General features: G+C 22.2%; 3 protein-coding genes across 24 annotated transcripts in view; 2 read left to right on the top strand and 1 right to left on the bottom strand.

The window, feature by feature from the left end:
• The first annotated feature begins 81 nt into the window (after nucleotides 1-81).
• Nucleotides 82-6,097, top strand: LOC107995416 (cilia- and flagella-associated protein 65-like). Of its 5 annotated transcripts, none has more exons than XM_017052929.3 (19): nucleotides 82-205; nucleotides 485-704; nucleotides 954-1,216; nucleotides 1,306-1,588; nucleotides 1,662-1,850; nucleotides 2,067-2,271; nucleotides 2,354-2,599; nucleotides 2,682-2,913; nucleotides 2,996-3,352; nucleotides 3,426-3,514; nucleotides 3,597-3,867; nucleotides 3,955-4,170; nucleotides 4,238-4,426; nucleotides 4,483-4,736; nucleotides 4,811-5,063; nucleotides 5,130-5,356; nucleotides 5,513-5,681; nucleotides 5,749-5,887; nucleotides 5,963-6,097. In XM_017052929.3, exons 1-19 carry the CDS (start codon nucleotides 122-124, stop codon nucleotides 6,043-6,045), a joined length of 3,969 nt encoding a protein of 1,322 aa, XP_016908418.1. In that variant the 5' UTR covers nucleotides 82-121; the 3' UTR covers nucleotides 6,046-6,097. The 5 variants fall into 5 exon arrangements, with proteins under 5 accessions (XP_016908418.1, XP_061940349.1, XP_061940351.1 ...); XM_062084365.1 differs by having other exon boundaries at nucleotides 2,996-3,253; XM_062084367.1 differs by having other exon boundaries at nucleotides 1,662-1,706.
• LOC107995407 (tRNA (guanine-N(7)-)-methyltransferase) lies at nucleotides 6,046-8,762 on the bottom strand. Of its 4 annotated transcripts, none has more exons than XM_062084372.1 (7): nucleotides 8,731-8,762; nucleotides 7,218-7,349; nucleotides 6,981-7,117; nucleotides 6,685-6,869; nucleotides 6,482-6,595; nucleotides 6,298-6,399; nucleotides 6,046-6,236 (listed from the first exon to the last, which is right to left on the bottom strand). In XM_062084372.1, the coding sequence occupies exons 2-7, from the start codon at nucleotides 7,301-7,303 to the stop codon at nucleotides 6,105-6,107; spliced, it is 756 nt and encodes a 251-aa protein (XP_061940356.1). In that variant the 5' UTR covers nucleotides 7,304-7,349; nucleotides 8,731-8,762; the 3' UTR covers nucleotides 6,046-6,104. The 4 variants fall into 4 exon arrangements, with proteins under 4 accessions (XP_061940356.1, XP_061940354.1, XP_061940355.1 ...); XM_062084370.1 differs by having other exon boundaries at nucleotides 8,708-8,755; XM_062084371.1 differs by lacking the exon at nucleotides 8,731-8,762 and adding an exon at nucleotides 7,846-8,000.
• A 27-nt stretch (nucleotides 8,763-8,789) lies between these two features.
• Nucleotides 8,790-24,562, top strand: part of LOC107995412 (kinase D-interacting substrate of 220 kDa) — a 39,490-nt gene continuing 23,717 nt past the window's right edge. For 2 of the 15 annotated variants that reach the window (XM_062084345.1, XM_062084362.1), the window contains exons 1-2: nucleotides 8,790-8,993; nucleotides 9,341-9,410. Coding sequence is in view for 12 of the 15 variants with exons in the window: in XM_062084348.1 (XP_061940332.1) it covers nucleotides 17,869-18,000 (132 nt within the window). In the remaining 3 variants the exon portion in view is untranslated. Of the gene's footprint in view, nucleotides 8,994-9,340; nucleotides 9,411-10,266; nucleotides 10,563-11,395; nucleotides 11,528-13,877; nucleotides 15,204-15,288; nucleotides 15,469-16,136; nucleotides 18,001-19,829; nucleotides 20,993-24,562 lie in introns of those variants that run through there. The other 13 variants (XM_062084353.1, XM_062084348.1, XM_062084356.1 and 10 more) reach the window with 13 other exon arrangements.

Here is a 24,562-nt window from a genome sequence, read left to right on the forward strand (position 1 = left end):
GAGAGATCGAGATTGAAATCGATAATCTCGACAAAATATATTTTAAATGAAAATATATACATTTCTGTAAAAATATAATTATAAAAAGAATAAATAAAATTCTTGAAGTTTTGAAAACAAAATGAAAGTTATGAAGATTGACTATGGAAATGTGGAAATTGGTAAAACGGCAACAAAGACAATAGAGATATGGAATGAATCTTATGTAAATATATTTAATATAATTAATTGTATATACCTCAAGATATAATACTATATAATATTAATATACATGTATACATTAATATTATGTATATTACTTATACATTAATATAAAAAAATAAATTTTATAATCTCTTTATTTTTAAATATAAAATTTATAAATCTTTTTAAGCATTTTTTTTATTTTATTACTCTATTAATTTTTTTCTATTAAGTTTTTTCGAAAAAAATTGCATTTTTGACATATTTTTAAGAAATTTTATTAATTTATACGATATTGCAGAAAGAACAATTATATCAGGTTCAAAGAGATCCGATTACAAATCCTTTGGATCATGTATTTCATTTACATTCTTATACTTGGACTCTAGGTCCTGATGAAAAATTTTTATGTGAAATTTATTATCGACCTTTAGTCGTATCTTCTAGGAATGTTGATTATTTTATAATCATAGATAATAATGGAGCATATATGAAAATTATTACGTATGGATCTAGCATTGGTATCTTTATCTTATCTTATATTAAAATTTTAATATATAAAAGTATCTAAATATTTAATGATATAAATTTTACGTTTATATTTAGCGCAAGTTTTGAATTTAATTTTTAAATGAAATTATGCACAGAAAAATTAATTTTATATTTTAATTTAATATTTCATTTAATATTTTGATTTTCTTTTAAATTAAATTTTAAATTAAATTATATTATTTTGATTTTTTTTAATTTTATACATTTCATATTTTAAGGTCCTAAAGTAATTTCTTCAACAAAAAGAATCTTTATGAATACAAATAAAAATTCTAAGGTTAAAAAACGAATTAAATTATCGAATAATTCTAAAGTTGCAGCGACTTTTATGTTTAATATAGACGAAAAACATAGGATTTTTCAATTAGACTCAAGATATGGTGTTATTAATGCTTATTCTTATAAATATGTTACGATTACATTTATGCCGCCAAAAGAAGGAAGATATACTTATTATTTGATTATTTTAATTTTATATCAAGTAAATAAAAAAAATTTAATCAAAATTTATAATACTTAGTAGAGAATTATTCTTTTATCCATTTATTTATAAATTTGATTATAATATAGGAACCAATTATTATAGAATTATATGGTTATTGTTACTCAGTATTTATTAAAAAAGAAACTTTAAAATCTATTCCTTATCCTTGGATGGAAAAAGATGGTTTTAAAGGATATATGAGAGATGCTACTGATACACTAGAATATTTGCCTCCTGCATCTTTATCAAAGCATTATTTCAATTTTGGTCAAGTAGATGTTGATGTAGAAAATATTATTCAGAGAATACCTCGCTCAATATGTCTCACAAATCATATCCATTCAAATTTATTAATCATTTGGGAAAAAGGTATGTCTGGAAGAAAGAATTTATATACACAATTAATTTTGTTCATTGACTTTTTAATTTATTTCTTATATAGATACTGATGGAATTTTTTACATAACACCTTCTGAAATGGTACTTCGTAAGAATCAATCTGCTTTATTTGAACTTACATTTAATCCTAATATAAAAAATAATCTTTTTGGAAGAGAGATTATTTGTTCTGTTTTCTTGGAACAAGAGAAGCTTTTTACTTTTCCATTTGTTTTATCAATGACAGTAATAGGTTTGATATTATATCATAATAAAAATATTTAAAATTTGAAAAATATTTTATGCTAGAGTTTAAGATTTTTTATTTACATTAAAAATTGAATATGAATTAGAAATGTTTCAAATGATAATGAAATATGTTACAATGAAATATTATATATAATATAAATAATATAATAATATAAATAATATATTATATAATATAAATAAAACTTTAAGTATGTTTTAGGTCATTCTTTTCCTATTACATCAAGTGGGTGGATTCCACAATATGAAATTCCTCAAACAGTAATAATGCCACCAAGTGTACCACCATATCCAGTTTATACCACTTTTCTGATTAAAAGATTTGGTCATTTACCTCTTATGTTTCAATTTGTTTCACCATCAGCAAGTCATTTTATTGTAAAACCAATGCTTGGTGTAATTTATCAGTATGACAAATAATTTAATATATTTAATATATTTATGAATTTAATTTTAATTAAAGATTATTAATTATTAAATAAATTACAGAGATTATCAAATAATTATTGTTGAAATGACATCTAAACCTAAAAATGAACAAATTTATATAGAAAGATGGACAATATACTTTAATGGGAATACAAAAAATGAAAATTATATAGATTTTAAAGGATATGCAGAGTATGCAAATCTTGTTTTTAATAATAATAATTTATTAACTTTTCCATCAGTTTTGCCAGGTTGCCAACAATTTTTACAACTTGGAATGAGAAATGTTACTCGTCATCAAATAAAGTAATTAATATTTTTATTTAAAAAGATCTATAAAACTATCTTTAAATAAATAATAATAATAATTTCACATATTCATTTACAGATATGAATTTTATAAGTTACCATCTGAATTTAAGGTACAATATATCCATGGAAAAATCGATGCAAATGATACATTTTATCAAGAATGTATGTTTGCTCCAAATGAAGTAAATAGAGATTATGATTTCGAAATACAATGCCTTTTGATTGTTATAAAAAATGGAGCTTCTATTGGTTCAAAAAGCTTTGTAAATCTACGTATTCGTGGAAGTAGTGAAATGGGATTATTAGAAGTAAAAATTATATAAAATAACTTTAAAAATCGATATGAAATTAATATGAAATTATTGACATTCTTATAATTTCAAATTTTAGGCACATCCAAATAAATTAAATTTTGATGAATTAGAATATAATAATACTAAGACATTATCTTTTGATCTTGTTAATTCTAGTTTGGTAGATATTTATTATACATTGATTTGTACTCATCGTAATTGGGAACTTGGAGATATTAAAAGAGATGTTAAATTACATCCTTTATCAGAAACTATATTTGCGGGATCAACTAAAAAAATTCTAGTTTCTATTACTCCACACACAGCAGTATATTATGAATTTATAATTCAATATGTAATAAGAATTAATTTTAATTCAGATATATTAGTAAATAGATATGATCCAATAGAAATTTGCAGTGTATCTTGCATGTGTATTTTGCCCACAATAAAAGTAAAATTAAAATTTATTCAATCATAGAAATGATTAAAAATTGCAATATTTATATATATAATATATATATTAGGTAGACAATTTATGTGCCTTTGGATATAATCAAGATTATTCAATACACATTAGCAAACAATTTTTATGGAATCGATTACAAATAAACAAGTATATATATTTTTTTGATTGATTTTTTTTTAATCGATTATATGACTGATTAAATTATATTATTTATTTGTCTTGTTTTTAGATTAAATGAAATTTTAGTAGATTTACTACCAGGAGAAACAGAAACTGTAAATATTAACCTTTTACCAATGACTCTAAATAAAGGAACTCTTTTATTAAAATGGGTAATAATCAATCCTTCAACATTGCCTATTTCTCTAAAGATGAAAAAAATCAAACAATGTTCTTGTGAACCTATTATAAAAACAATTGGTTATTTGCCTCGGCGAATAGAAATTGATTGTATTCATAAAAATATTTGTGAAATATATTTAAAATCAAAAATGCTAAAAGTATGATTTTTTAAATTGTAAAGTATTTAAAAAAATATTTTCTTAAATTGAATATAGATTTAGAGAAACTATTGATTGATTTTGCAGCCAGAAGAAGAAACTGTGATTGGTATGAACATTCATTACATATTAGCTGGAAAAACAATTATGTCTTGGGATCTAAATATTGGACATGATCGTCACATTATTTTTAATGTGACTGTTGATTGTTTAACAGAACATGATTCACAAGATAATTTCTTAAGTACTCCATCAATAAATTTTGGAAAAGTTTATTTTGGAAATAAAGAGCCTACATATAGGGTATAATTTCGTATATCTTTCAATAATATTTTAAATTAAAATAATAAAGATTAGTATAATATTTTAGGCACAATGGATATTTAATATTACGAATAAGGATTTACCATATTCCGTAGATATTAATAATATTCATAAAATGAATGAGAAGTATCAATGTGAAATTTTTGCATGTTTAACACAAGATGGTATCATAAAAAGTGGAACAGCTGTACCTCTTTTATTTAAGTTTCAACCAAGAATGTTTGGTGAATATAAGGTAATATAAATTAAATAATTAGATAATTTGAAAGTTATTAATATATATGTTTTTAGATAATATTTCCAATAATTATGGGTGATAAAACAGAAGAATTGACATTACAAGGAGAATCAATTTTTGATTATAAATTAGTTAGTATTTGGAGAAGAATACCAGCTTTTTGTGCTTGTAAAACTCCACTATTTCCTATATATTTTAGTGTTGATTCCATGAACTTATGGAATATACCTACACATAATATTATTATTAGAATGCTTTTAATATATAACAATTTAGATTTCGATGCACTTGGTTATAAATGGAAATGGTATTTCTTAAATTTTTAAATTTTCTAAAATTTTTTTTCATTTTTCTCTAAATTTTTAAATATAATTTCCATAGCCAAAAAATACCAGAACTATTGAGTGTCGATATATTTCCTCGGAAAGGTATATTGCAGCCAAATTCGGTACAAAGTTTTAGAGTCAAAATTAAAACTTCAGGATATCCTGGTCGAATTGATTTTCATATACCATGTATGTTTTTTAATGCTAGTAAAAGACGAGAATATCAAAGAAGCATCATTAAACATGATATTTTAAGTCAAGAATTAAAAGAACAATTTACTATTACGGAAAAAGGCATTTATGTACCAGTAAGTAATTAAGATAATATTATTTATAATAAATTCTATTATAAATAATTATTATGTTTTATATAGGAACCATGGATAAAAATACTTGATAAACCAAATAAATACTATAAAACATTAAGTATACGTTGTTGTATATATTCTGTGGAAGATGAAAATATAAAAGTTAAATTATTAAGAGAACTAAAAGCTGCTCCTTCAAGTGTAATTCATTTTGATGATAATAAAAATTATAATAATGTTATAAATGAAAAAGAGCTCTATATAATAACACTTATTTTGGAAAATTTATTATGGTAAAAATTTTTTTTTGCGTTATTTTTATAATTAATTATTATTAATTATTAAAAATAACTTTCTTTTATAATAAGTCTATATAATTAAATTATATAAACTTTTATATAATTATTTTATATAATTATATAATTAAAAGTTAAATTAATAATTTTCAGGGATATTGTTAATACTAAAAGATTTATAAAAGTAATTGAAAATAATTTAATCCCTATAAGAAATTTGTATTATACTCAATTTACAATGGATATTTCGGAGCGAAAAAGATTAGTACGAAGATCATATATATCACCACCATTAAAAATTATAGAAGCAATACTAGAACGAGTAAAGAAAAAAATAAATTTTATTTATATATCAATTTTTTATCAAAAAATAAATTATTATTTTATAGATGTCATTTGATATAATTCATGAAGAATTCACTTTAAAAGTTAATCATTTAATTCCTGATGAAGATGTTCGGCATCGAAACTATTTCAAAATGTTACCTAAACAGAAAAGAACAGATCTTCAATTTGAAATTAGAGAAGGTAGTTTATTAATTTCAATTTTTTGAATTATAACTAAGATAATGTATATTTAAATAATATATAATTTTTTATTAGATGAAGATGATGAAGATGAACTAGATATGCAACATATGAAACCAGGATATAGAATATCTTTTGCAAATACTAATACAATCTAATATGATTATAAAAATTTTCATTTATTTACAAATATATGACATTTATAATATATTTGACATCAACTAATTTTTTTTTCAAATGGATCTGGAATACGTTTAAAGATGGCTAAAAACTTATCTCCTTTATTTCTTGTTACTTTTTGACCTTCTTCTGTGCTTTCATATAATTTCTCAATAATGGGATCTTGATCCTTTAAAAAAATAATTTTCAACATAATTATAAATTTTATTTTTTTTAAAACATAGACTTACCAATTCTTCTTTAGAAATATTATCAAATAATGGGTGTTCTTGAAAATGTTTTACTATCCATTCATGTAAGTCTTTAACATCTGTTACTGTATATACAATGGCCTTAAAATAATATTTATATAATTATTTATTGATATAAAAAAAAAAAATAAAAGTGTTTAAATAATATTATATAAAATATTACGTCTTCAGCTAACACATAAGCATATTCTGCCAAAAGTGTCTTATTTATAATTCTCCATTTGTGTTTGGATTTTTTAAAATGTGGATCTGGATATAAGAAAAACATCTTCTTCAACTACAAAAATATATTTAATAAAGATTATTTTTAATAATTAAAAATATAATCAATATAGATTTAAAAACATAACTGTATTTTTATTATACCTGGCCTTTTTGAAAATAATTTGGTAAATATTTCATTGCATTAGTTCTCAAACATGCAATATTTTGATATTGTCCAGGATATTGTGATCTTAATGCAGCTATACGATCCATAACATAATCAGAAACTTTAACTCTAATCTCCATACCAAGAATTAAATTATCAGGAAACATTGGTGATAATGTAACTATTAAACAAATATTTCATTGATAAGAGATAATGAAATATAATATAATATAATATATTATAATATACTATAATATACTAATATAATAAAACATAAAAAATATTTTTATACCTAATAATCCTCCATAGCCACAACCAATATCTACAAATTCAACACATTTCTTTGCATCATCTTCTTTAGATTCTTTGTTAAATGGAAAATAAAATGGATATAATGAATTCCAATTCATTAAATCAGGTTTAATAGGACTGAAATTGCATTTAAAAAAAGAATGAAAGATGTTTATATAAAATTATTTTTTATATTTATTTTAATATATATATTTTTTTATAGAAAATAATTACATACTATTCTAAACAGTGGTCTGCTATAGGATTCGAATGTGCACGTTGTCTATAATATTTTTTTTGTGGTAATGGTAGTGGATTTGACATAGTTGTCAAAAAATAATCCACGTGGGTAATGCACGAATAACATAACCTAAAGAATATTAACCATTATAAAAAAATAGAATAAGGAAACAATAATATTGACTAAAATATGTTACATATTGATTTTTTTAACACAATATAGATATAAAATAATTATTATATTAAGAGAAATAGAAATTATTTATTATAAAACAAATATAATTATATATATTATATATATAATTATATATAATTTGTTCTGTATAAAGATATAAATTAAATTAATATTAAACAAATTAAATATTATATATAAAACTTCAATTTTTCAAGATCATTAACAAGATCATTAAAAGATTTATTTTTTCTTATTTATTATATGTTAATCATTTATCATAATATTACACTTATCACTTTTCCTCCAATGACTTAAACGAGTTAATTTATTTTAAAAGTTAATTTATATAAAATATAAATATAAATTAATTTATTAAATATCATAGAGAATATATTAAGTATGAATTGATTCAATAAATAAAATATAAATATTTATTCTTATTAATTCTTACACATAAATTTTAAATTTTTCATAATAGATGTTTTATTATTAGTTACAAATAAAAATGAATTACTAATTATTTTAGAATTCTGCTTCTAATATTTTTGATTCAATGTTAAACAAATAATAGAATGAGTGTGAAAATCATTAATAAGCAGCTAGATTAGATATAGTTAGCTAGAATAAGAAATGTCACTAATTTTATCTCATAATTTATTTTGCTTTTGGATATATGGGATGCATTTGGATACATAATAAGAATATAGAAATATTAGACAAGATATATATAAGATGTAAAAATTGCAAAAGAAAAATACATAAATTACTAACATTATTTTATAATTAAATTTACTTCTATAACTTTCAAATAGAATAATGAAATATAAAATAATAAAGATTTTTTAATGAGAAAAGCAAATATTAAAAAGAAAGATATATATCTCATTAATGTTTATTTGTTTAAAAAATTAAAAATATTACAATTAAGTTTGAAAAAAAAGTCTTTTATTTTTTAATTAATATATATTACTTATTTATAATTTATTTCACTTTAAATATATTTTTAAAATTGTATGTGTAAATACAGTTCTGTAATAATTTTCATACTGAATTTAAATTAAAAATATTTAATCTTTTGTTTAATTTTAATTAAAATATTCTCTGTGAAAAAAATTTAAATAATTAATAAAATAAAATAAAATTTTAAAATTCTTATAATTTTTTTAATTTTCATTAAAAGTTTTTTTTCATAATCTTTTTATAATTAATCTTTCTTTCGTAATCTTTTTTTCATAATCTTTTTTATTTTGATTTATCTTGATTTTTATTTGCGAAATTAAATTAAAAAATTTTAAAATTAATTTATATTATACAGTTTTATATATAAATGCCTGACAGAAGTATGGCGCACGTGCATAAGAAATCAGCTGTTCAATGTTCGTAGCACCGCCTGGTGGTGATGCTATGAACGTTGAATGAAAAAAGACGAAATACGTTTGGTGTTACGATTTTATCGTGTGATTGGATGATTTTCTCAAATCGTGTAATTGACGCAATGTGATCTATGATTTAGTCGAGAATCATGTTTCTAAATTATATCTGTGCGATCCATGTTATTGAATAACGGGATTCGGCTTAGAAGTTATCGCGTTCTCTCAGGTGAGGTTAGAATACTCTTGATAAAAAGCTATTCATTACTTCCGAATAACAGAAAATCGCTTTGAAAAAATTTACTTAGTACCAAAAAAAAAAAAAAAAAAATTTGCAGTTTTTTTATATGATATATATTTATATTGAATTTGATAATTAAGAGTACGTATTTACTTTCTTCATGCATTTAATGAGATTTAAATAAGAAATGTTTTTATTTTTTCTTTGTCACATATTTACAATAAAGCAAATTTTTATATATCATTATTTAAAAATGTATACTCTTTTCGGAAAATTAATTTTTTTATTTCAAATTTAGTTTTATCGATATATTTTTATAATTTTTTTTTTTTTAGATTGAATAACTACGGTTTTCAATCTTACATGACGACGGATATCCGAGAAAATCTATCTTTTGTTTAATTGGTAAGTTTAATAAATTAAAATTATTTAATATTTATAATGTGTATAATACTAATGAGTGTAATATAATATTTCATGTTATTATTATCTTTTTTTTTTATTTAAAATTATGCGAAGTTACTGGTATCATGTAGAATATCAGTAACTGATGCTTTTAATTTGCATAACTTTTTTTTAAATAATTTTTTTTATAAGAAATTGATGAAATCGTATTTTATTATATATCACTATATTATAATAAAAATATTTAAAATGAAGGAAAAATTTGTTATGCATATTATAAAAATTGTAATAACATGAAAAAAATTACTGATAGCTAATCATTTAAATTATTAGACAAAAATTTGATAAAGTTATAATTTTGTAGCAATTTTATTTCTTAAATAACATTAATAATGTATAGAAATTAAAGTTAAGTGGAATAATATACTTTTTATTTCAACATTTCTCATATAAAATCATATAATCTTAGAAAGAATATAAAGATTAAATTCATTAAAAAAGAAATATTATATCATATTAAATAATGTTTATACGAATTATAATAATTATATATGAAATTTAATATGGAAGCTTTGTTTCAAATATTTTTAATTTATTTGTTTATTTCGAAAAAAATAACAAATTTTATTATTTTTCATTTTATGTAATGAATCATATTTATACTCATAAATAATTATTAATCTTTTTTTTGGATATATGAACAAACCCAATATTCAATTTTTTTCCAAAAAATTCCATAAATTAATCCCATAGATTAATCATAAAAAACACAAAATCAAGAATATATATATAATGCCTTTGTGTTGTACATTTATATTCATGAAACAACGAAATCGTTGGCACAAAAGCAGACTTAATGGAAACACCTATTATTTATTTCCAATGAGGAGATTAGGTTTCTTATTAGCAAGTGGAATCGAATTAACTTGCTTTCTTCTATATACATATACATAACCGAACATAATACGTCTCGGCAATGAAATGATACTTTCATTATTTGAAATAGACGCCGTCATAAATATATGTGTGGCAGGTACTAAGTAATTTGTCATTGATGTGTTAAATACTTTTTAACTTCTGTTATTAAACAAAATGAACGCATGGCTACCAGATCCACGAATGTGGTTGACATTTGAGGCAGATTCTAACTGGGTAAATAAATTTTGAAATTCATTTTCTAAATATTATTGCGCGATAAAATAATTGAAATAATATTAGATTAACATTATCTATAAATTATTAAACATAAACTTGGATAATATATTTGTAAAATATAACTTATTATTAAAGTAAAATTCTTCTATTTTTATAATAGAATGATTGTACACCATCTCTAAAAATTTTTATAATATTTATATAATATATAAATTATATTTTATAATATTTATATATTTATATAATTATATATAAACTATAATTTTTTATGTGTAAAATAAAAAACGAAGAATATTTAATTGGAAAAAAATAATTAACAATTTATATTCATTTAAATGTATGATTCATTTATATGTATAAAATATAAAGATTTATAAAATAGAATGTCGATTTGATACAATATATTACATTTCAGTGAATTATCAAATTAAATATAATCAAATTAAATAAGAATATATTTTATTCTAACCTAATTTAATTTTTTTATATAATAGCTTAAAAAGAATGATAATCGATTAACTATTACTTAAAATATTTTATGTTCGTTTATAAAATTTGCATGAACATCATTAATATTTTGAAGTTTCTTAGAAAAAATAGTTCAGAATATATCATTAATTCATGGATCGATCTTTTGTGTTTTATATTTTGTCAATTCATAAAACCTCGAAGAATGCGAAAGTAGAATCGTGACTTGGCATCGAATACCATAATATATACAAGTTTTGATTCATTTATTCTTATTTGAAAATTCTCTGTTCCATTTAATATTTATATTTATGTATTTGAAACGGTGACCAATGATATGATTTGTTATCGTCAGTGTGACCGAGATTCGCATTAAATTTGTAAAGATCTATCATAATCTTGTTCATTTTTTTGATTTGATAAATCACTGAAATATATTAAATGCAAATAAATGACAATGTGAATCATTAAATGATAAATAGTTTGATAAAAGGGTAATAATATATAAGTAATAAGTTTTGAATATAACTTAATTAAAAATTAAAAATTTATTAGGTTAGGAATACATTTTAATGACTCTAAAATATAAGAAATTTTAGTTAATATAAATATGTATCTATATAAGTAATATATAAATATAATTTTTTGAATTATATTAAACTTTTTTTACTTTACTTTAATTTTTTTTTATTTTTTAATTTTCGTAGTTTAAAATGAATATAAATTTTTTATAATTTTTGAATGAAGAAAATAGTTTAAAATGTGAAATGTAAAGAATTTTAAGTATTAAATATTAAAATATTAAAAAGAAAAATTCTGAGAATATTAAAACTTTTTGCAACATCCTAAGTATCGATTATTTTTCAAAAAAGTATTTCAATTTTTATGAAAAAAATTATAATTACATAAGTTATTATACAAGTAATTAAGAAATATGTATACATCGAAAAAAACTTTTTATTTAAATTTTTGATGTTCAATTACTATCAAAATGTGTGCAAAAAAAAATAATTTATAGAAACATGTCAAATTGTGATATATTAAAAAAAAAAGAAGATTTATAGAAATCACTTAAAAAAATAAAGATTTGCAGATAATTGTTTCATAAGATAAATTTTGTTTTTAAGTATTGTTATCTTTGTCTTTTTTTTCATTGATAAAGCAGGAACTTGGAAAAATGTAATATTCTGTTATGGAAAAGTTTTCTTAACAATTAATTATCTTTTAAATATTCTTCTGATATTTTATATTTTATATTTATATTTTATTATTTTTTATGATGTATATAATAATGTATTTTGATTTATCAAAAATTATAAATTTCATTATAAAAAAAAATCTAACTATTAAAAAAAATCCAAAATTAAAACTTTTAGATTAAGTTTAATTAGATGCATCATTTAGTAATTTAAAAAATTTTATTCGTTTAAATTTTTAAATATTTTATTTTTATTTTTTAAAAATAACATTAATAAATATTGGTTATTATAGAATAATTCACGAAAAGATAACTAAATAAGATATTAAAAATTAATTCAATATTTTTTTTTTCACAGCAGATTCAAAAGCATTTTTTCATTATTTCTATTTTTCTAATGTCCTTTTTATTTTCTATTATCATTAAGAAATAAATAGAGTCATTCTATTGAATCGTTTTCTATCAAATCTTTTTTTGTAAAATAATTACTTTGTATTGCCAAAAATATTATAGATTTATTTCTTCAGAAAAGAAATGTATTTCATAAATATTAGATATATTAAATGCTGTTAAATCTTCTTTGACTATATTCAGCATGGAATGTTATTGAATTGTATATACTATATTTTATTATTTATTTTATTACAAATACATTTGATATTTCATATATTAATAAATAAAGAACAAGTAATTTCAAATGAAAAAATAAATCATATATATAAAAAAAAATTTTGTTACAAAAGTTAAAATTTAAATAATTATAATATTATTTCATTCAATTAATTTATAAATCTTAACATAAAGAATTTTTAAATAAAAGATAAATTCATAATATTTGACATAGATATTTATTATATATTATTTTAAATTTTTTTTTATATAATTATAATACAATTGTGCTATTTTCTATGCTACATATATATTATAGAAATTTTAGAAATTTTATTATATATTATAGAATATAAGATTTCAATCTTTTTATGAGATAATTTATTTAATTTATTCTTACATAATAACAGATCATATTCATATGATCATATTATCATATATACATTTTTGCTCAAAGAAATTTATGATAGATTTAATTAAATACACATAATGAATGGATTCAGAATGGAAAAAATAACAATGGAATTTTATCATACATGTTATTATTTATATAATATTTTTATAAGCATTATTATTTATAAGTATTCATTTTAATGAAATAATTTGTAATAAAACATTTTATATATATATATATATAAATAATTTTATTAATATATTAATAAATTATTTATTAATATATTTATTAATATATATTTTAATATAAATTATATATATATACATACAAACTAATAGAATTAATAATTTATTATTTCTCAATGGAATCTGCAAATTATAAATTCAAATCATTCATTAGAAAAATTAATCATATGTATTTTACTATATTATACAATTATTGCGAATAACATCAGTAATAGCTGAGTGTTACTTTATTCATAATCCAATGAATGCATTATATTTTATAGGAACTTTTATAAGATTGAAAAAGTTAAAAATCAATTGAAAAAATCAATTGATTTTCTAATTAAATTATATTCTAAAATCAATTTATATCTGCATACTATGTAAATGTTATTATACATAAATTTCTCTGACTTTAGGTTTCCTAAAGATCTATTAAAGTGTGATGATGATATTAGTTCAGTTAGCAGTTGATCCAGGAAGGTTACCCTTTAACAAATGAACAAACGATAAGGATAATTATTGTGCATCGTCAAAAGAGAATCTATTTCAATTTTAGACGAGTGTATAAATCACGATACCGCCATCCCACTCGTTGTTTTCTAGCCAGTGAGCGATAGTAGAGGATGATCCATCCACGTGGATTGCCCACATGAGTCAGGTATCGTGGTTAATTGTTCTCGCGTCTCAGTATACGAAGGATGTTAGTCCGATCGAGTAGCGTGTTTGTTCTGCTCCTCAAAATATATACATTCACACATTTACTGATTGCATTTTTTTTGATCGTTTTTCAATACTGATTCTTTAAAAAAACATGAAATTTTCGTGTAAATTTTTAATCAATTATTTGAATTGTAAAAGTGATTTCGAATCATTGTATTTCATGTTGTATTTTACGTTTTAATGCGTGCATGAAAATGGTGTTTTTATGTAATTTTTTTGTTATATAGATTTAATTCTGTTTTATTTTTTTGATCTGATATTTTGGTGATTATGTGAAAATTATTTTTAGTGATTATGTCTAATTATAAGTTACATATAAGGTTGATATTATGCATTATTTATAAGAATCCTTAAATTGATATTGTGTATCCAGTTTTTAATTGGAAAAAAATTAATTATTCATATTGATAATATTTTGATAATATTTTTATAGAAGATTCTTTGTTTTTTGGTATATCGTTTTTATTAATGATCTAGTTGTATCATAAAATTTTATCATTTACCATCATTTGTGCAATTTTTTAAATATTTACACATAGTAAAATGATTATGAGTATAAATGATTAATTATATAATTATATGATATGATACGTGAGTGATCTTTTTTTATTTCATTTATAATAAGTTTCAGTGATTTTCCAGTTTTTTAAAGGATTATTAATAATTTAATTGATTTTGAAGATTTTTTTGTCTCTCGTAGATATTAGTATTTATTCAATTGTTGAATAATTCAATATACGTACGAATATCATCATGATTCGTTCAGGTGCTTTAAATCATCCTTGTAATCTTGTAAAGGAATTATTAACTATTTTTCTATAAGAAAAAATTTACAAAAAAAAAGGATAAAAAAATAAAAAATATAATTATAAAAAAGATAAAAGAGATTTCGTAATTGATAAAAATTGTGGAAAATGATGAAAATTATTATATATATAGAAAGAGGAAGACTATTAACATTTTTAATAGTCATTTAAGAAACTTTGTTTTATAACTTTTGGCATTAAAGTGGCGAAAATACCGTATGCGCTTATTTATAATTTGATAAATATTTAGATGAATAAGTAATTTATTGATATTTACATTTTGAAATTTTTCCATTTATAGCACATACGTAAATGAAAAACATGACAAAAATTTTTTTCAAAAGAAGAGAATAGACAGAAACTGTGAAAAAATAAATAAATTAAATTTAAAAAGAACAACATTTATAAAAAAATATCTGATATTATTTTGCAATTATTTCTGGATATTGGATATAAATAATAAAAAAAATTATTTTAAAAGGTATATTATGTCTTAAAACAATATTGAAATATTTTTTATTTAAAATTATCGTAATATTATATATAATATATATTTTAATTGATTTATTTTCCTATAAATCTACTAAATCTATACAAATTATTCGTTTGAAAGGAAGTTTCATAATACTTGTGATCAGTGTTATTGAATTGGTAGATAATCGAATTCAAAGTCATGAAACTAAGTGCAGATAATTATCCTTGGAATTTGGTTCGAGTTATTAGAAAATTATCAGATTAGCTATTAATACATTTTCACAGAATGCGTTACCTTGGCTCCAGTCGTAATATATTATAGTTCGAAAGAGATATAATTATTTAAAACTGATAGTGAACAATATTTTTTTGTTTTACTTTTTTTTTTTTATAATATTTTTAAATGTTACGTTATTTAATGATAAATTGTCGGAAAGTTTCGCATTTATAAAAATAGAGAACACGTAGGTGAGCATCGATCAATATAAGAAGATAAGATTTTATGTATTTTGTCGTGTTAAGTGATATTTCAAAGGACTTTTGAATCAATAATTTGTATAGAAGAAGTTGTATTTAAATTTTATTTAAATTTAATTCTTCTTTATTTTATTCTTTGATTAATTCATTTTTTGTTTTATCTTCTTTTTAATTTACAGGATTTTTTTTTAATTGCAGGATTACAGGATTGTATAATTTTTTTAGGAAGAAATGTGAAAATCAATCAAGAAATTATTTTTCACATATATAAATATACTATATATTAATCATATATTAATTGAAAAATAGATCAAGCATTTAAAAATCAAGCAAAAACTATTATATTTACAAATATTATAAAAAATAACAATTGCAAAATAAAAAATTATGAATAAAATTCGATTGAAAAATTATTAGAAAGAAAAATCAATCAAAATTTATTTTATTGAAATTTTCCATGTCTTTAAAGTATAATTGAACAAATTAAAATCAAAATAGATATTACCTTGAAGCAATAAAAAAATACATAGACTTTTATCTTGTTTTTATCAAACACTTTAAAAAGAAGTGATATATTCGCAAGATAAGTATAAAATTGTACGATAATGATAGATTGGATTGTAACCGAGCCTTATGCATTGGTTGAACTTTCTTTTCTGCCTGCACAAAAGATATTTCAGTGAAAGTTTAGTACTCGTTCGTACAACAGCTGACCCATTGATTTCCTCTCGAACACAGTTTCGCATTAGTTTATTCTAGCTATTTTTTAATTCATTGTTTATCATGGACTCTTTTAAATTATTCTTTTTATTGCTCCTCAGACATGATATTAAATATCGATATATATTATTTTGGAATAGTGTTCAAATTTGAAGAGAACAGATTTACTATAAATAAATAAAACCATAGATATCATGTTTTCTTAAATTTATTAAATTTTCTTAAATTAATTTATAATAATTATTCATTTACATGTATTATATTTCTCTAGGGATATCTTACAAGAATTGTTGGCTTATATCGCTATATATATGTCATTTTGATAAATATTTGCAACAGATATTTGAAAACAAAAATAATTTTTTAATCTTTTTATTAATTTGAATTTATGATGATTAATAAATGAGACAATTTGAGATGATTGATAATAATTTTATTTGATGGATTATTATTATTATTAATATAAATAAAATAAAATATATGTTTTTAATATAAATATAACGATGCATTAAAAAAACAAAGAATTTTTCAAAGAGAATTATCAAAAGATATTGATAATTGACAAGTTAATTCGTCTTTCTTGACTTTAATAAGATTAAAGAATCTTGATTTGATTTGAGATATGACAAGAAGCAATATTGGATTGTTCATTTGAAACCTTATAATTATTTGTCAAAGTATTAATTGCATATTCAGTTTTTTATATAATATTTCAAGAAAAGAAGAAATTTATAAGTCACTCGATTTAATAATTATCCATTCGTAAACTGTTATCCAATAAACGTTTGATGTAAATTGTAATAAAAATGTAAATCTGAAAACGTGATATTTTTAATACTTATTAACGAGATATTGAAAAGATAAGATATTTAAAAAAGTGTTAAAATTTAAATGTTGGAACGATGAATTAACATGTTTACTTCGTACTCGATATTTTATATTTTTACTGTATATTTACAACAGAATATTTATAACAGAACATATAAATAGCTTATAAAAAGTGATAAAAAAATTCCTATCAGCAGCGAACGTGTTAACGCCAAGTTAAAGTGCAGTTTGTTAAAAGTGCTTTCATTATCATGGATATCTCAACTTCGAGCGGTTTACGAAAGAATGATAATTTTTAAGCGATCAGGAAAGGATCTATTCGATAATTGATCGATCGATAGCGGGGATTTATTTCGAAACGTTTGTGTGAAGAAAAGTGAAAATGTCACATTTTCGATTGAAAAGTCGGAAAAATTCAACCGATTCAACGACAAGTAAGAAATCGAGACAGATTTCGAGCCATGGAGAGTATCGAGGGATTCAATTCACTTTATTGAAGAGCCATTTTCACGAGGTAATGAAACTTGAAAGAAACTTTTAGATTTAAAGTATTCTTATAAGATATTCTTCAAATATTTGGAATAAATCATTTTTAAAGTACAATATTTATGGAGATCAAAGAAAATAAGATCTTTTTTCTTGTTGAAATTATTCTCCTAAATTCTTTCTTTTTTTAGATAGCAAGGATTCTAAATGGAAATTTTAGATTTAACATTTTTTTAATTGAAAAATACAATTGAAGATATGATCTTGTTTAATTTCAAGTTTAATTTATCTCTAATATCTTATGATTTTTATAAATGAAATTAATCCGAAAAATTGTTCCAAATTCAATTTACTACATCCCATATAGTGTGATATCTCTTGAAATAGTCACTTCATCGTTATGAAGCGAGCCATCCTGAGATTTTTTGCGCGCAGGCGTTGCGGTCAGAAATATATTTGGCCGCTTTGCCTTCTTCTTTCATATACTCAATAATTCTTCGCCACTTCCGCTGTATGTGTTTAATTAAACCACTGAATTCGCGAGAATTTTTTGTTCTCGTTTTCGTTCATCTTTATTCATCGTTCGAAGTTTCTTTTTAATGTAAATCGAATTTTATTGCGAGCTTTAAAAGCTTTTCAATAAAATCTGATTCGAGATACATCCGATTAGTTTAATATACGGCTAGTTGGAAACCGTTAATCTATAGGATAGAAATATCTATACAATTGAATATTGAAAATTACAAAAGATTGGAAAATTAGAAATTTGATTTAGGTTACATTTTATTGTATCTTTGATTTCTAGATCGATTCGCATCCGTTTAAATTTCCTGTGTATCGTTAAATGGATATTCAATAGTTGTAAACAGGATGTGTCCAACATGTTATTCCAATAATTGAGAGACTAAACTTGGATTTCCATACAAAGAACGATACGTTTGTGTTATATCATGCTTGACAAGTAGAATAGAATTCGATCAATACTCGATACTGCGGATATTTTCTAACCTAGAATATTGTGATTTTTACAATAAGTCTTTGTGCAAGGATTTATGTTTCAAGGAAATGTCCTGAAAATCGTATCGAGAGATGTTTGAAGTTAATACACAATACTTTTATTCCGTTTATTTTTAAGAAAAGTCTGTAGTTTGAATAAAAACTTATTCATAGATATTCATTCATAGATATTCATCTCCACGTTCTCTTAGATCGAGTTATATAAATAGTACAATCTCTATAGCATTACAATCAGCAAAACTAGCAAAACTCAGTCACATTTGATCGTTTATTCCTCACCAATAAAATATCTCTACGTGGTTTCATTTCACATGTTACACGTAAGTAATCCTGATCATCTCAAATAACCAGTCAAAAATAGATTATTAGACAGAGAAACCCGTTTTTAATTACAGATCGTTTCCTGTGTCTCGTATCTCCAAGCTCACCTCAATTACTCAAACCTGTCCAATGAAGATAATCCTTGGATCGAATTTAAATGCCAACTTCCAAGAATTTATTAGGTGTTCCAAAAGTTCTATCTGTTATTTTTATACGCGGTTTCTTGGTGCAAGAAATGTATAACGTGATTTATTTTTCATTTTCACTCGTTTCATCATTATACTCCAGCTCCAGTAAGTTAAGCGTTTCTTTTATTTAAAAATTGACAATATTATAAATTAATTAGATTACAGATTATTATTTATTATTTCAAATAAATTCAAATAAGTTAAACTCATTTTGGAAAAATAGAATAGTACAAATATTTCGATTTTCTTTACGTAAAGCATATAAAATTTTACAAAGCATCATTGAAATGTGTAACTATGATCCACTTCATTATTTTATTTCGTTATTCATTATTTCGGAAAACTATTGAGAAAAATTTTTTAATAACAAACCGAGTATATATCTCTCTCTCAACGATATATCGCGCGAAGCGATTCAGCGTCTTCGCCTTCTCTAAATCCAAGTTTAGATATATTTATGATAGAGGGGCACGACTATTTTCGTTTACCTTCGATGGTACGTGCCAATGCACGAACACTGGGTGCGACAGTGATTTATCCGTCTCCGTTCATACGGAGACGGCGAAATCCGCGTGTGCCAGAAAGAAACCTCGTTGTGACAAGCTTGAACATCCCTCAGTGTCACGAAAGAGGGTGTTTGCATGACTGCCAGAAGGAATACGAGAACGTCGTGATCGTTGATCGACGAATAAATCGAGGAACAGACGATGTCCTCTATCCTTATTGACATATCACGAATCCACGAATCTTTTCGATCACTGTGCACAGGATCTGATTCGGTAGTACTTTTATGATACTTGTGTGTGGTAGAATATTATTCGAATATCAAACATTGTGAATTCTAAATTGAAGATGTTGAAAAGTTGTTGTGAATGAATTTTGAAAAGGCTTGGAAAATAATTGTGCAATTCTTCGAGAATAATGTATAAAGATGAGTTGTTATAGGGATTTAAATATTAATTAATGGTGTCTTAAATATCAGTGGATTTCGAGAAAAGCATTTTGATAATTGTGTTGTAATTGTGTTGTATTCTTAAACTTTATGAATTTGAAATTGAAGATATTGAAAGTATAAAGATATTATACGTTATGAATGAATTTTGAAAAAGCTTAGAAAATAATAAATAATAAATTTTAAGAAATATTTAAAAATAATATATGAAGATGAGTTATTATAAATATTTCAAATATTAGTAAAATTTTGAGAAAAAGTTTTTGGATAATTAATATAAAATTGTGTTTTAAAAATTCATATATTCGAATTTTGTGAATTTAAAATTGAAGATGTTGAAAATGATAGTATTATAAGTTTGTGAAGTGTAGTGAATTTTGAAAAGTCTCTGAAAATAATGTGTAAAATAATATCAAATGACGTCTAAAAAATTATAGAATAAATATTAGTGAAATATTAGTGAGAATAGCTTTTGGATAATTAATGTGAAATATCCATACATTAAACATTATAAATTTGAAGATGAAAGTTTAATGTTAAAGGTATAAATATATTAAATGTTATTTATATATTAAATAGAAATGAAATTTTGAGAAAATATTCTGAATAATTAATGTAAAATTATATTACATATAATTCTTTTAATAGAGCATATTAAATTTGAAAGGAAAGCTTTTAAATCATTCAAATATCATCATTATAATGTATATATATAAAGTTTTGAAATAAGTAAGAGATTCATTCATTGATAAATTAGGTAATCGAATTCTGATCATCAGTGAACGTATTAAGCTAGTTTTGTAGTTTAAACTATTCGATTTGATTGATAGTTCGTGTTTCTGACGTAAGCTACATTGTCTTGTTTTATAATTGGCTCAATTTATAAATTATATCTATTTGAAGTTTAATTCGATTATTCGAAAATGATTTTGGAATTTTTCTTTAGATATTTCTTTATTTATTGATCATTTTTAACAAATTCACACAGAAATGAGAAATATATATAAGCTGGTAAATATTCGTAAATTGCAGTTGTAGGTTTGATTTCTTCATTCTAGATTTAATATAGATGATTCTAATTTTTAGGAAAGTGTTAAAAAAATATTGTATTTCATAGTGACATTATTTGTCAATTATAATCTCGTTGAATATTTGGTTTGATTATTAATGTGAAAAAATTTCAGTGAATTTTTGTGTGATTATTATTTCTATTGTATCATCTATCATTATCCAAATGAAGCGAGATGATATGTTAATGATTGGATTGACGTGTTTAGTAGCGAGTTCTGTTTTTATATTTTTAATTTTTTGATTTATTTTATATATCCAATTAATAAAAAGAAATAATTTAATATATAATAAATTCTAAAAATTTACTTTATACATATATATTTGAACTATCTTATTAAAATATATAAATAACTTTTAGATTTATAATTGACTTTTTATTTATTAATCATTTTTGAAAAATTTACATGGAGACTCTTTAACTCTTTGTTAATTAATCATTTTCTCAGATTCATTACTATTCAATTAAATCAAATTAATCGTTATATTTGTGATATCGCCAATACGATCATTATGAATCATGATAGTAGTCATTGCATAGCAACATGATGCCAAAAATGCTTTTACGTGATATCTCTCAGTGTGAATGTTATTGGGTGCCAGGCTGAATTATAATATATATTTTGATTAATTTGATTTCTATTTATTATTCATAATTTATTATATGACAATTTATTAATTAAGATCATTATATGACTATTTATTAAGTTTATAAATTAGCAATTTTTTTGTTAGTAATTTTTCACATATAAATATAGAAAATATTAAAGTTGAAATAAATAAAAAACTTCAATCACTAATATTTTATGTATATTATATTGTATATAATAATTATAATTAATTTATTTTCTATCAAATCATCCATCACTTTGGTTTTAATTAGCATCATTTAATTTTACTTTGCACTCTATATTTTTCACGATAAAAATTATTAAGCATCTTTATCATATGTAGAATACAAATAAAAATTGAGTAACCTGATTAAAGAAAAATTTGTTCAATTCTTATATATCAATTCCATATATGTATCAATCATAAAAATAAGAATTAAATTATTTGCAAATTTGCACCCTTTATCCACGAAAAATAAAATTATTTAAAATACAATATTAAAAATCTGTGATTATAAAAATATATCAAGAATTAATTTTCACGATCAAAATCATATTATTTTGATCGTTTTTCTATCATTGGATGAATATATTTTTTTGATCGATAGCATATCAATTAAAAACATATTTTATCACGATATTATCAAATTATAAGATAACGATAATTATCTATTCGATTGGCTTTGATTTTTTAATTTACTTCTCAATAAGCAATCGAACGTGATACATATTTTTAAATCGTGTCTAATAAAATTACAATTCGTATATAGACTGCGCATATTTATGAAAAATTTAAATGTAAAAAAACTTTGCCGAATTCTGATATTCGAAGAAGCATAAAATGATATCTGAGGCAGAGCAAATCTTATAAATTTTGTTTTGCATAAACATCCAGTCTATTCATATACCAGTGTTTAAACTATTTTCTATGTGTAAATTTTCCAACGGCGTATATGTTATTTTTATTGCAAAAACCATTCTAATTTTTTATTTCAATTTCGTGCGTTGCAATTTCGCGATAACAATTCTTGCGCATATATTTTGATGAAAAAATTTTCGAAACTTTTATCTATTTCAAGAAATATTTATTTATTTATTCATCGATATTGATGTGATTTGTTTTTAAAGTACGGTTTGAATATGAATACATTTATGCCAATTTTTTATCAACTATTTAAAACGTTTTCTGAAATTTTTGGTTGTAGTTTTTATGCGCATTTATGGAAAATTTAAAAATGTGCACAAAATACGCATTACAAAATATAAAAAAGCACAGAATATTCAAAGCAAAGTGATATTTAAAAACCTTTATTCGATTTTATCTTTATGATGGCGATACCTTTTATTTTTGTCGCATAATCGCAACAATTTTTATTATAAAACGAGTGATAATATCTTCAATGTTTTATTTCATCCGAAGAAGAAGAGAACCAAGAAGAAGACAATGTTATTTAACATGACGTTACAATGTTCTCTTTTGACAAATATCATTACACGATATCTAGCTTCAAAATGGAAAAAAGTTCGGACATTGTACTCTACGAGTGGAAGATTTTTGTTTAATTAATTAAGATCATCCATATTAGAAAAAATATTATATATAAAAATATTATCTCACGATTTGCTTCATGTTACGAAATAACTTTCGATTGTACAACACATTGATTGATAAGATAAGATCAATAATTCTTTATATTACGTGTTTATATGTGCAGCAACAGAACGATAAGTACCGGACAGCGTGGACAAGGTATGAAATATTGTTATTCTTAATGGAAAACGAAATTGAATGGTCAGTGATCGATAAAAAGAAAGTATAATTGATCATAAAGAGTAATAATTTGAAGAACGAGTGATTGATCGCAAGTAGAGACGAAGATTCGCGTGTCGAAAGATGTTACTTGTGTTTAATTTTGATTTTCCAACAAGGAACATCGGTAATTTCATTAAGTTCGTGTAAAGAGGAAACACGAGGCAATGATCCAACGGTTCGTGTACGCTTGGTTTCTCAGTGAAAATCTATATAAGTCGAATGTAACACGAATATGAGCGATACATCAACGATGCGTGACAAAAATGTTGCGTTTAAAGCTTGTTGACTTGCATGTCGTATGGAATTGGAGTGTGTTCTTGGATATCGTGAGTATTGATTATTCCGGTTATTTTAAAATTATGATTAATTAACTCGTCGTAGAGCAATGAGAGTAAAGTAATACTATATTTTCCAGAACGTATAATTTATCTAAGAGAAGAGATTTTGTATTGTTTTCAAGGAGAATTGTAATCGATACTCTATTTCCATGAAACAACATCGATTTTTGTAAAAAATACAAGGAAATTTTCTGTAGGAAAAAAGAAGATTTGTATCGGCAACAAATGAAATTAAAAAAAATATTGTTTTCTATGCTTAACATCCGATCTTCACGAAGATTC

This window comes from Apis cerana, linkage group LG14 (assembly GCF_029169275.1).
Source record: "Apis cerana isolate GH-2021 linkage group LG14, AcerK_1.0, whole genome shotgun sequence".
NCBI classification, from domain to species: Eukaryota; Metazoa; Arthropoda; class Insecta; order Hymenoptera; family Apidae; genus Apis; species Apis cerana.